General features: G+C 41.8%; 1 protein-coding gene across 3 annotated transcripts in view; it reads right to left on the reverse strand.

Annotated features, from left to right (window-relative positions):
• Nucleotides 1–13,132, reverse strand: part of LOC109878997 (interleukin-2 receptor subunit beta-like) — a 21,800-nt gene extending 8,668 nt beyond the window's left edge. Inside the window, exons 1-4 of one of the 3 annotated variants that reach the window (XM_031833544.1) lie at nt 12,958–13,132; nt 2,822–2,921; nt 170–281; nt 1–36 (exon numbers count right to left, since the gene is read on the reverse strand). The exon at nt 1–36 is cut by the window's left edge and continues 40 nt beyond it. In XM_031833544.1, coding sequence (XP_031689404.1) covers nt 1–36; nt 170–281; nt 2,822–2,891 — 218 coding nt within the window. In that variant the 5' untranslated portion in view covers nt 2,892–2,921; nt 12,958–13,132. Of the gene's footprint in view, nt 37–169; nt 282–2,821; nt 2,922–6,247; nt 6,397–12,952 lie in introns of those variants that run through there. The other 2 variants (XM_031833545.1, XM_031833548.1) reach the window with 2 other exon arrangements.
• Between the last annotated feature and the right edge of the window lie 606 nt (nt 13,133–13,738).

Raw genomic sequence — 13,738 nt, forward strand, 5'->3', positions numbered from 1 at the left:
GTGTTGAAACCGGCCAAGGACTTCATCTCACATTGCCTGTAGTTACAACAGTGAACCATTGTTTCAGTTAGCATCCCAAATGGCACCCTATTCCCTATATAGTGCACTACTTTTGACCAAGACTATGGGAATAGAGTTCCAGTGAGGGTGCATCCTTCGTCTTCTTTACCTTTTAAACCCGGGGTATTCACCATGCAGAGTGCACGGCATGTCTGGGGGTATGCATGTGTTGTTCAACACACATGTGATGTTACTGATGAAGTCATTGACACACTGTAGATCTTTGAGAAACAGAGACAGAGAGAGTGAGAGAGGAGAGAGAGAGGCAGAGAGAGAGAGAAAGAGGCAGAGAGAGGCAGAGAGAGAGGCAGAGAGAGAGGCAGAGAGAGAGAAAGAGGCAGAGAGAGAGGCAGTGAGAGAGGCAGAGAGAGAGGGAAAGAGGCAGAGAGAGAGGGAAACAGAGAGAAAGAAAAAAATAACAACAGTGTTAATATAAGGGTCGATATAATGTTTTATAAGGCTCTATATCATGTTTTGTAAGACTCTATAACATGTTTTACAAGACACTGTCATGTTTTACAAGGCTCTATGTCATGTTTTATAAGGCTCTATGTCATGTTTTGTAAGACTCTATAACATGTTTTACAAGACACTGTCCTGTTTTATAAGGCTCTATGTCATGTTGTTAAGGATCTATGTCATGTTTTTTAAGGCTCTGTGTCATGTTTTACAAGGCTCTATGTCATGTTTAATCATACACTACCATTCAAAAGTTTGGGGTCACTTAGAAATGTCCTTGTTTTTGAAAGAAAGGCATTTTTTGCCCATTAAAATAACATCAAATTGATCACAAACACAGTGTAGACATTGTTGATGTTGTAAATGACTATTGTTGCTGGAAATGGCAGATTATTTATGGAATATCTACATAGGCGTAACCATCACTCCTGTGTTCCAATGGCATGTTGTGTTAGCTAATCCAAGTTTATCATTATAGAAGGCTAATTGATCATTAGAAAACCCTTTTGCCATTATGTTAGCACAGCTAAAAACTGTTGTTCTGATTAAAGAAGCAATAAAACTGGCCTCCTTTAGACTAGTTGAGTATCTGGAGCATCAGCATTTGTGGGTTCAATTATAGGCTCAAAATGGCCAGAAACAAAGAACTTTCTTCTGAAACTCGTCAGTCTATTCTTATTCTGAGAAATGAAGGCTATTCCATGTGAGAAATTGCCAAGAAACGTAAGATCTCGTACAACGCTCTGTGTACTACTCCCTTCAAAGAACAGTGCAAACTGGCCCTAACCAGAATAGAAAGAGGAGTGGGAGGCCCCGGTGCACAACTGAGCAAGAGGACAAGTACATTAGAGTGTCTAGTTTGAGACACAGATGCCTCACAAGTCCTCAACTGGCAGCTTCATTAAATAGTACCAACAAAACACCAGTCTCAATGTCAACAGTGACTCCGGGAGGCTGGCCTTCTGAAAAACAGCTTCTATCTCAAGGCCATAAGGCTGTAAAACAGCCATCACTAGCACAGAGAGGCTGCTGCCTACATACAGACTTGAAATCATTGGCCACTTTAATAATTGGAATACTAGTCACTTTAATAATGTTTCATATCTTGCATTACTCATCTCATATGTACAGTATATACTGTATTCTATACTATCTATTGCATCTTGCCAATGCAGCTCTGTCGTTGCTCATCCATATATTTATATTTATATATTCTTATTCCATTCCTTTACTTAGATTTGTGTGTATTAGGTATCTGTTGTGGAATTGTTAGATATGACTTGTTTGCTGCACTGTCAGAACTAGAAGCACAAGCATTTTGCTACACTCCCAATAACATCTGCTAACCATCTGTATGTGACCAATACAATTCGATTTGATTTGAGTTACTGCAAGTCATAAACAGGAGCTGCCTCCACTATTCCAGCACCATTTCAACTTCAACATCATCAAATCACCTCTGCTTCGTCTAATAAAGTGACAACTAAAATATAACCCCCCCCAAAAAAATGTGTCCAATCAACATAAGCTAAATATGTGGCTGTCCATGGTTCTGATTTATGTGTGCATGCATGTGCGCTCGTGCAAGTAGTAAATCATGTTGACTCACTCTACTTGTAGAGAAACACCAATGCCATCCTCCTCTCTTTCACGTTGAAACAGTACAAGCTTATTTACAGTACAAGCTTATTTTTTTCTCCTAGGCTACCTGGCTAAAATGCTTGCTTCAACTTCCATCCTCTCAGGCCAGGGGCACAACAACGTATGAATTAATGGTTGGATCGGAATTGCTTTTGGCCAATACGGAGAATGAAGTAAATCCACAAGTCCAAATCCCTACCTCCATCAATGGCTAATTTAGGAAAGGGACACTGGAGGACAACAACAACACACGTGACAATTCAGTTGTTTCTGTTAATGATGTTTACTCTCAACGTGTTTTGATAGGAGAGACGCCAAATCCAAGCTGATATCCAAGCTGATATGACACCATACATTATTTACCATTCATTTCTATTAGGCACAAAATAATAACACGGTTGTAGAGTCACAAGCTTGATGTAATCATTGCATGCTATGAATATGGGACCAAATACAAAACTGTTTACTACTTTAACACACATTAAAGAACTTTTGGACTCCTAAAATGGGTAGACTATGCACAAAAGGTGCTGTCATTTCTAAAAAAGGTTCACCCGATATGGATGTAAATACACTCAAAATAAAGCTGACAGTCTGCACTTTAACCTCAAAGTCATTATACATGTGTTGTAATGCATTGTGAAGGGTATTGCTGACTTACAGGACTGTGGTTGGCTGGAGCAGGTTAGTAGGGGGAGGAGCAGGATGACATAGAGACACCATAGAACCATTATGACTTCTTCCTGGTCCTTTTTCTCATTCTAGAACACAGTAGGAGACATGACCTTAGCAAAGGGTGACAGGTGGCTTAGTGTTCCAAATGGTACCCTATTTCTTATATAGGGCACTACTTTTGACCAGGGCTCATTTGACTCTGGTCAAAAGTAGTGAACTATGTAGGGAATAGGGTGACATTTGGGATGGAAGAAAGACTGAAGCATGAGAAGAAAAAGAGCAACTTTCTATGTCTGTCTGCATGGTGTGTTTTTTCCATGAAAGTAGATCAAGTGTTATCAGTTTAAGCGTAGCCACACACGCATACACACACACACACACACACACACACACACACACACACACACACACACACACACACACACACACACACACACACACACACACACACACACACACACACACAGTGAAAGCCACAGAAACTGAACAGGTGTGCAAGTGGGAGAGGGATCCATACATCCTCATTTACAGAATAGAAACTTATTAGGTCACATAAGGTGAAATACATGTCAGATATAATTAACATCAGTTGAATCGAAGTAACATCTGTTTTACTGTTGCATATCAGTAGACATGAAGGTTATTTGTGTAAAACATATCAGTAGACATGAAGGTTATTTGTGTAAAACATATCAGTAGACATGAAGGTTATTTGTGTAAAACATATCAGTAGACATGAAGGTTATTTGTGTAAAACATATCAGTAGACATGAAGGTTATTTGTGTAAAACATATCAGTAGACATGAAGGTTATTTGTGTAAATCATATCAGTAGACATGAAGGTTATTTGTGTAAATCATATCAGTAGACATGAAGGTTATTTGTGTAAAACATATCAGTAGACATGAAGGTTATTTGTGTAAAACATATCAGTAGACATGAAGGTTATTTGTGTAAAACATATCAGTAGACATGAAGGTTATTTGTGTAAAACATATCAGTAGACATGAAGGTTATTTGTGTAAAACATATCAGTAGACATGAAGGTTATTTGTGTAAATCATATCAGTAGACATGAAGGTTATTTGTGTAAATCATATCAGTAGACATGAAGGTTATTTGTGTAAATCATATCAGTAGACATGAAGGTTATTTGTGTAAAACATATCAGTAGACATGAAGGTTATTTGTGTAAAACATATCAGTAGACATGAAGGTTATTTGTGTAAAACATATCAGTAGACATGAAGGTTATTTGTGTAAAACATATCAGTAGACATGAAGGTTATTTGTGTAAAACATATCAGTAGACATGAAGGTTATTTGTGTAAATCATATCAGTAGACATGAAGGTTATTTGAGTAAAACATATCAGTAGACATGAAGGTTATTTGTGTAAAACATATCAGTAGACATGAAGGTTATTTGTGTAAAACATATCAGTAGACATGAAGGTTATTTGTGTAAAACATATCAGTAGACGAGGGTTATTTGTGTAAAACATATCAGTAGACATGAAGGTTATTTGTGTAAAACATATCAGTAGACATGAAGGTTATTTGTGTAAAACATATCAGTAGACATGAAGGTTATTTGTGTAAAACATATCAGTAGACATGAAGGTTATTTGTGTAAAACATATCAGTAGACATGAAGGTTATTTGTGTAAAACATATCAGTAGACATGAAGGTTATTTGTGTAAAACATATCAGTAGACATGAAGGTTATTTGAGTAAAACATATCAGTAAACATGAAGGTTATTTGCTTAAAACATATCAGTAGACATGAGGGTTATTTGTGTAAAACATATCAGTAGACATGAAGGTTATTTGCTTAAAACATATCAGTAGACATGAAGGTTATTTGTGTAAAACATATCAGTAGACATGAGGGTTATTTGTGTAAAACATATCAGTAGACATGAAGGTTATTTGTGTAAAACATATCAGTAGACATGAGGGTTATTTGTGTAAAACATATCAGTAGACATGAGGGTTATTTGAGTAAAACATATCAGTAGACATGAAGGTTATTTGCTTAAAACATATCAGTAGACATGAAGGTTATTTGTGTAAAACATATCAGTAGACATGAAGGTTATTTGAGTAAAACATATCAGTAGACATGAGGGTTATTTGTGTAAAACATATCAGTAGACATGAAGGTTATTTGTGTAAAACATATCAGTAGACATGAGGGTTATTTGTGTAAAACATATCAGTAGACATGAGGGTTATTTGTGTAAATCATATCAGTAGATATGAAGGTTATTTGTGTAAAACATATCAGTAGACATGAGGGTTATTTGTGTAAAACATATCAGTAGACATGAGGGTTATTTGTGTAAAACATATCAGTAGACATGAAGGTTATTTGTGTAAAACATATCAGTAGACATGAGGGTTATTTGTGTAAAACATATCAGTAGACATGAGGGTTATTTGTGTAAAACATATCAGTAGACATGAAGGTTATTTGTGTAAATCATATCAGTAGACATGAGGGTTATTTGTGTAAAACATATCAGTAGACATGAGGGTTATTTGTGTAAATCATATCAGTAGATATGAAGGTTATTTGTGTAAAACATATCAGTAGACATGAGGGTTATTTGTGTAAAACATATCAGTAGACATGAGGGTTATTTGTGTAAAACATATCAGTAGACATGAAGGTTATTTGTGTAAAACATATCAGTAGACATGAGGGTTATTTGTGTAAAACATATCAGTAGACATGAAGGTTATTTGTGTAAAACATATCAGTAGACATGAGGGTTATTTGTGTAAAACATATCAGTAGACATGAGGGTTATTTGTGTAAATCATATCAGTAGATATGAAGGTTATTTGTGTAAAACATATCAGTAGACATGAGGGTTATTTGTGTAAAACATATCAGTAGACATGAGGGTTATTTGTGTAAAACATATCAGTAGACATGAAGGTTATTTGTGTAAAACATATCAGTAGACATGAGGGTTATTTGTGTAAAACATATCAGTAGACATGAGGGTTATTTGTGTAAAACATATCAGTAGACATGAAGGTTATTTGTGTAAATCATATCAGTAGACATGAGGGTTATTTGTGTAAAACATATCAGTAGACATGAGGGTTATTTGTGTAAAACATATCAGTAGACATGAAGGTTATTTGTGTAAAACATATCAGTAGACATGAGGGTTATTTGTGTAAAACATATCAGTAGACATGAAGGTTATTTGAGTAAAACATCTTATTAACAAAGTTGCATTTGTTTAAACCAACGTTCTTATACACTGGTATGCCAGAAACAAGCCAAGCACAAACTTAAACATGCATAGCATGTTAGCATTAAAATGCATAGCATTTTAGGTGCATTTCAAACATTTACATGTTTTTAATATTGCAGATATTTTGTCTCTTACCTTTAGATATTGAACGGCCCAAGCTGGGCAGCTTGTGTCATTGGATGAGTTGTGATGGAACTAATTAAAAAACATGGAAAGGGTTGGACGAAGGATGATGGCTCTACTGATGGTGTTACTAACTATGGTATTACTCCAACTCGAGTGAGTGAGTGAGTGAGTGAGTGAGTGAGTCAGTCTCCCTCCCTCCCTCCCTCCCTCCCTCCCTCCCTCCCTCCCTCCCTCCCTCCCTCCCTCCCTCCCTCCCTCCCTCCCTCCCTCCCTCCCTACCAATTTCAGTGTGTCAATCATAATCAAGATGATCATCCTACCAATGACCAGCGTCTCTCTGTGACACGTTCTAACACACTCTGGTTCTAGAAATATACACTTAGCCACACTCTATACTATCACCTAAAGACGTTTCCAGAACCATGGCCAGAGATGCAACAGTTGAACCATGCTAATCATCTGAGACACTGTTGTCCTTTGACAGTCACTATTGCTGTTATTGATATCTCTGTATATTATTGTCAGGGCCTGTATTCATAAAGCATTTCAGAGTAGAAGTACCGATCTAGGATCAGTTTAGCCTTTTAGATCATAATGTATAAGATTACATGGACAAGGGGACCTGATCCCAGATCATTAAAGCATCTCAGAGTAGAAGTGCTGATCTAGGATCAGTTTTGCCTTTTATATATATATATATATATATATATAAACAGTAGTTCCGATAGCTGTACATGGGCAGTGTGCTGTTTGCTACCATTCTCTCATCTGTTTTTTTTTGTAAAAGGTCACTGTGGTTAGAGAGACATGTTATGTTCAGTCTGAGGTGTGAAGTTTCCACTCCTTAAAAAAAAAAAAAAAAAAACACCTAAAAACAACCATCTAACAGGTATAAGATGTGTTGACTGGGTGAAGAAGAAGAAGGCTCATAATAAAGCCTGGAATGGAGTTCAAGGAATCAGTGTGTTTGATGTGTTTGATACCCTTCCATTAATTCTGTTCCAGCCATTACTAGGAGTCCGTCCTCCAATTTAAAGTGCCACCAGCCACCACTGGTTTCTGTACATTGTTAGCTGTGAAGCCTTGTGATGTCGTGTTCACTGTCGTGTTCACTGTTCACTTTCCAGCCCTAACCTGGTAGCCTGGTCCCAGATCAAAGCTTTCCTGCCTTAACCTGGTAGCCTGGTCCCAGATCAGGGCTTTTCCTGTCTTAACCTGGTAGCCTGGTCCCAGATCAGGGCTTTTCCTGTCTTAACCTGGTAGCCTGGTCCCAGATCAGGGCTTTTCCTGTCTTAACCTGGTAGCCTGGTCCCAGATCAGGGCTTTTCCTATCTTATCCTGGTAGCCTGGTCCCAGATCAGGGCTTTTCCTGTCTTAACCTGGTAGCCTGGTCCCAGATCAAAGCTTTCCAGCCCTAACCTGGTAGCCTGGTCCCAGATCAGGGCTTTTCCTGTCTTAACCTGGTAGCCTGGTCCCAGATCAAAGCTTTCCAGCCCTAACCTGGTAGCCTGGTCCCAGATCAAAGCTTTCCAGCCCTAACCTGGTAGCCTGGTCCCAGATCAGGGCTTTTCCTGTCTTAACCTGGTAGCCTGGTCCCAGATCAGGGCTTTTCCTGTGTTAACCTGATATCCTGGTCCCAGATCAGGGCTTTCCAGCCCTAACCTGCTAGCCTGGTCCCAGATCAGGGCTTTTCCTGTCTTAACCTGATATCCTGGTCCCAGATCAAAGTTTTCCTGCCTTAACCTGATATCCTGGTCCCAGATCAGGGCTTTTCCTGTCTTAACCTGATAGCCTGATCCCAGATCAGGGCTTTTCCTGTCTTAACCTGATATCCTGGTCCCAGATCAAAGCTTTCCTGCCTTAACCTGATATCCTGGTCCCAGATCAGGGCTTTTCCTGTCTTAACCTGATAGCCTGATCCCGGATCAGGGCATTCCTGCTATAACATGTTAGCCTGATCCCAGATCAGGGCTTTCCTGACGTAACCTGAAAGCAGAGAACATTCACACACGCATGCATTGCCCACGCAAGCTTGAACACAAGTGCAGTCTTCATGCAAGCTAACACACACACATTGTGCATGCACACACACACACACACACACACACACACACACACACACACACACACACACACACACACACACACACACACACACACACACACACACACACACACACACACACACGGGCTACAGGTAAGAAAACCACAACGTCCTCGTTTCCCAGAATGTTTACAAGCTGTTTCCAATAACAAACAAACCTCAAACCACTAACACCCCCGTCCCCTCCTCTCTTCTCTACCTCTCTTCTCATCCTCTCCCAAACTAAACCTCATACTAACACCCCCTCCCTTCTTCTTATGTACACCTCTCACCTCACCCTCCCTATCACTCTCTGACTTCCTTTCTACCAACGCTCACTCCCTGACTCTCCCCTCCTCCCCCTCCCTATCTTCTTTCTGATTCCCCCCTCCCTATCTTCTCTCTGACTTATTTTCCACCAACGCTCACTCCCTGACTTTCCCCTCCTCCCCCTCTTCTCTGACTTCCTTTCCACCAACGCTCACTCCCTGACTCTCCCCTCCTCCCCCTCCCTATCTTCTCTCTGACTTCCTTTCCACCAACACTCTCTCCCCTCCTCCCCCTTCACCTCCCCCTCTTGTCTTTGACTTCCTCTGTACCTGTGGCTAGATGTGTACATCCTGTCCTACTTAAACACTGGAACAAATCAACCCCTAGGCTACATCCTAACTGGCACCCTTATTCCCTATATAGTGCACTATATACCCTAGAGGTCCTGGTTAAAAGTAGTACACAATATAAGGAATAGGGTGCCATTAGGAACACATTCCAAAGCCCCTCAACAATGAGAACAACGGTCTCCAGTTCAACTCTACTGGGAGCCCACAAGGTGTGCAGGGTTTTGCTCCATTTCTATTTGAACATCCTGTCCTAGTAAACCCTGGCCCAGATCAGCTCCTAGTCCTCTACATAATAAAGCCCTAATCTATAGCCCCCTCTATAATAAAGCCATAATCAATCTATAGCCCCCTCTATAATAAAGCCCTAATCAACCCATAGCCCCCTCTATAATAAAGCCCTAATCAATCCATAGCCCCCTCTGTAATAAAGCCCTAATCAATCCATAGCCCCCTCTATAATAAAGCCCTAATCAACCTATAGCCCACTCTATAATAAAGCCCTAATCAAAACCTAGCCCCCTCCATAATGAAGCCCTAATCAGCTCCTAGCCCCCTCCATAATGAAGCTCTAATCAGCTCCTAGCCCCCTCCATAATGAAGTCCTAATCAAAACCTAGCCTCCTCCATAATGAAGCTCTAAAAAGCTCCTAGCCCCCTCCATAATGAAGCTCTAATCAGCTCCTAGCCCCCTCCATAATGAAGTCCTAATCAGCTCCTAGCCCCCTCCATAATGAAGTCCTAATCAGCTCCTAGCCCCCTCCATAATGAAGTCCTAATCAGCTCCTAGCCCCCTCCATAATGAAGCTCTAAAAAGCTCCTAGCCCCCTCCATAATGAAGTCCTAATCAGCTCCTAGCCCCCTCCATAATGAAGCTCTAAAAAGCTCCTAGCCCCCTCCATAATGAAGTCCTAATCAGCTCCTAGCCCCCTCCATAATGAAGCTCTAAAAAGCTCCTAGCCCCCTCCATAATGAAGTCCTAATCAGCTCCTAGCCCCCTCCATAATGAAGCTCTAATCAGCTCCTAGCCCCCTCCATAATGAAGCTCTATTCAGCTCCTAGCCCCCTCCATAATGAAGCCCTAATCAGCCCCTAGCCCCCTCCATAATGACGCTCTAATCAGCTCCTAGCCCCCTCCATAATGAAGTCCTAATCAGCTCCTAGCCCCCTCCATAATGAAGCTCTAATCAGCTCCTAGCCCCCTCCATAATGAAGCCATATTCAGCCACTAGTCACCTCTATAATAAAGCCCTAATCAACCCATAGCCCCCTCTATAGTAAAGCCCTAATCAATCCATAGCCCCCTCTATAATAAAGCCCTAATCAATCCATAGCCCCCTCTATAATAAAGCCCTAATCAACCTATAGCCCACTCTATAATAAAGCCCTAATCAAAACCTAGCCTCCTCCATAATGAAGCCCTAATCAGCTCCTAGCCCCCTCCATAATGAAGCTCTAAAAAGCTCCTAGCCCCCTCCATAATGAAGTCCTAATCAGCTCCTAGCCCCCTCCATAATGAAGTCCTAATCAGCTCCTAGCCCCCTCCATAATGAAGCTCTAATCAGCTCCTAGCCCCCTCCATAATGAAGTCCTAATCAGCTCCTAGCCCCCTCCATAATGAAGCTCTAATCAGCTCCTAGCCCCCTCCATAATGAAGCTCTAAACAGCTCCTAGCCCCCTCCATAATGAAGTCCTAATCAGCTCCTAGCCCCCTCCATAATGAAGCTCTAATCAGCTCCTAGCCCCCTCCATAATGAAGCTCTAATCAGCTCCTAGCCCCCTCCATAATGAAGCCCTAATCAGCTCCTAGCCCCCTCCATAATGAAGCTCTAATCAGCTCCTAGCCCCCTCCATAATGAAGTCCTAATCAGCTCCTAGCCCCCTCCATAATGAAGCTCTAATCAGCTCCTAGCCCCCTCCATAATGAAGTCCTAATCAGCACCTAGCCCCCTCCATAATGAAGCCCTAATTAGCTCCTAGCCCCCTCCATAATGAAAATTGAACCAGCTCCTAGCCCTCTCCATAATGAAGATTGAATCAGCTCCTAGCCCCCTCCATAATGAAAATTGAACCAGCTCCTAGCCCCCTCCATAATGAAAATTGAACCAGCTCCTAGCCCTCTCCATAATGAAGTCCTTATCAGCTCCTAGCCCTCTCCATAATGAAGTCCTAATCAGCTCCTAGCCCTCTCCATAATGAAGTCCTAATCAGCTCCTAGCCCCCTCCATAATGAAGCTCTAATCAGCTCCTAGCCCCCTCCATAATGAAGTCCTAATCAGCTCCTAGCCCCCTCCATAATGAAGCTTTAATCAGCTCCTAGCCCCCTCCATAATGAAGCTCTAAACAGCTCCTAGCCCCCTCCATAATGAAGTCCTAATCAGCTCCTAGCCCCCTCCATAATGAAGCTCTAATCAGCTCCTAGCCCCCTCCATAATGAAGCTCTAATCAGCTCCTAGCCCCCTCCATAATGAAGCCCTAATCAGCTCCTAGCCCCCTCCATAATGAAGCTCTAATCAGCTCCTAGCCCCCTCCATAATGAAGTCCTAATCAGCTCCTAGCCCCCTCCATAATGAAGCTCTAATCAGCTCCTAGCCCCCTCCATAATGAAGTCCTAATCAGCTCCTAGCCCCCTCCATAATGAAGCTCTAATCAGCTCCTAGCCCCCTCCATAATGAAGTCCTAATCAGCACCTAGCCCCCTCCATAATGAAGCCCTAATTAGCTCCTAGCCCCCTCCATAATGAAAATTGAACCAGCTCCTAGCCCTCTCCATAATGAAGATTGAATCAGCTCCTAGCCCCCTCCATAATGAAAATTGAACCAGCTCCTAGCCCCCTCCATAATGAAAATTGAACCAGCTCCTAGCCCTCTCCATAATGAAGTCCTTATCAGCTCCTAGCCCTCTCCATAATGAAGTCCTAATCAGCTCCTAGCCCTCTCCATAATGAAGTCCTTATCAGCTCCTAGCCCCCTCCATAATGAAGTCCTAGTCAGCTCCTAGCCCCCTCCATAATGAAACCCTAATCAGCTCCTAGCCCCCTCCACAATGAAGCTCTAATCAGCTCCTAGCCCCCTCCATAATGAAGATTGAATCAGCTCCTAGCCCCCTCCATAATGAAAATCTAATTAGCTCCTAGCCCCTCCATAATGAAGATTGAATCAGCTCCTAGCCCCCTCCATAATGAAACTCTAATTAGCTCCTAGCCCCCTCCATAATGAAGATTGAATCAGCTCCTAGCCCCCTCCATAATGAAACTCTAATTAGCTCCTAGCCCCCTACACAAAGACTCCCTAATCAGCCCCTAGCTTCTTCCACAATGAGGACAGTGGTCTTCAACCTTGATTCTAGAGATCTAAAGGGTGTGCAGGGTTTTGGTGCAGCCCAGCACTAACACAGAACAAAGCCTGGGCTTCTCTGGGCCCAGGATGGAAGAATCCTTTCCTAGCGCATAGCCTAGACCAATTTCATCAGCCCCAAGGGATGGGAGAGGTGTATGCAATATTGTAACAGCTTCGCTCTCTGTGAGTCTCTCAAGTGATAATAGTCATCATCATCATCATGATCACTATCGTGATCATGACCTTAACTGTGTAATACTGTGTCTTCCAAATGATCACACTCAAACCCACACATGGCCACACACACAGGCAGAGTAGCTTTTCTTGATTGAACAACAAATGTAATCCAGAACCAATACATCATAGATGTAGGATCTTCATTTGAGACAGTTTTCTATAGCAGGAAAATGATCCTGCAGCAACTGGAAATGTGAATTATTATGTGGATTATAGTTATGTGGATTATGGATATTTGTTGTAGGGGCTGATACATTTTTCGATAGGGCAAGTCAAGTCTGACATTTTAAATTGCAAATTACAAGCGTTAGAAGCCTTATTGAGCCTTGAATACACTACAAGTTTTGCATTTTCTACTGTGCAGGAAAATTCTAAGCAACAAAAGAGTGATCGAATTAAGATCCTACATCTGTATATGAATATTCAAAGAGACTCTTACCTTACTGTATAGTGGACCTTCTTGTAGTCTCAGAAACACCGGCTTCTCAATGCTCTACGGTTGAGTTACGTTTCACTCTGAACTGAAGGACGAGTGCTTAATGATGAATCAGTTTCTTGTCTCTCAGTTGGTCGCCACCGGATGATTCAAACCCTTTAATGACGAGAAAAACATCTGACTGCCTTCTCTGAAAAGTAAAGGAGTGAACAGAAAAGGGATTTCTGTGGCTTCAGTTAGTTTCAACTGAAACCGCACACACACACACACACACACACACACACACACACACACACACACACACACACACACACACACACACACGCACACACACACACACACACACACACGTCATCAACGCTGTGATCTGTACTTGTCAGAAGCTGGGGTTAAATCAAAAATATGACATTTTTCAGTTGTTCTTCTTTCAGTCTCTGTTCTGGTTCCTTTTTTGTAAAGAATATGACTTCGGTTACTGTGAAATGTTGAGATGATGTAAAGTGTCAAATTAGAACATGTGTTTTTATTTCTTTCTGGAAATAACAGGAGCAAAAGCTTTGAAAGTGGCGAGTGGCGTGTGGCGTGTGGCGTGTGGCGTGTGGCGAGTGGCGAGTGGCGAGTGGCGTGGTAGTGAGGTAGGGAGGTAGGGAGGTAGTGAGGTAGTGAGGTGGTGAGGTGGTGAGGTAGTGAGGTGGTGAGGTGGTGAGGTAGTGAGGTGGTGAGGTAGTGAGGTGGTGAGGTGGTGAGGTAGTGAGGTGGCGAGGGAGGTAGGGAGCTAGTGAGGTAGTG

The sequence above is a fragment of the Oncorhynchus kisutch genome, linkage group LG1 (genome assembly GCF_002021735.2).
Source record: "Oncorhynchus kisutch isolate 150728-3 linkage group LG1, Okis_V2, whole genome shotgun sequence".
In the NCBI taxonomy this organism is placed as follows: Eukaryota; Metazoa; Chordata; class Actinopteri; order Salmoniformes; family Salmonidae; genus Oncorhynchus; species Oncorhynchus kisutch.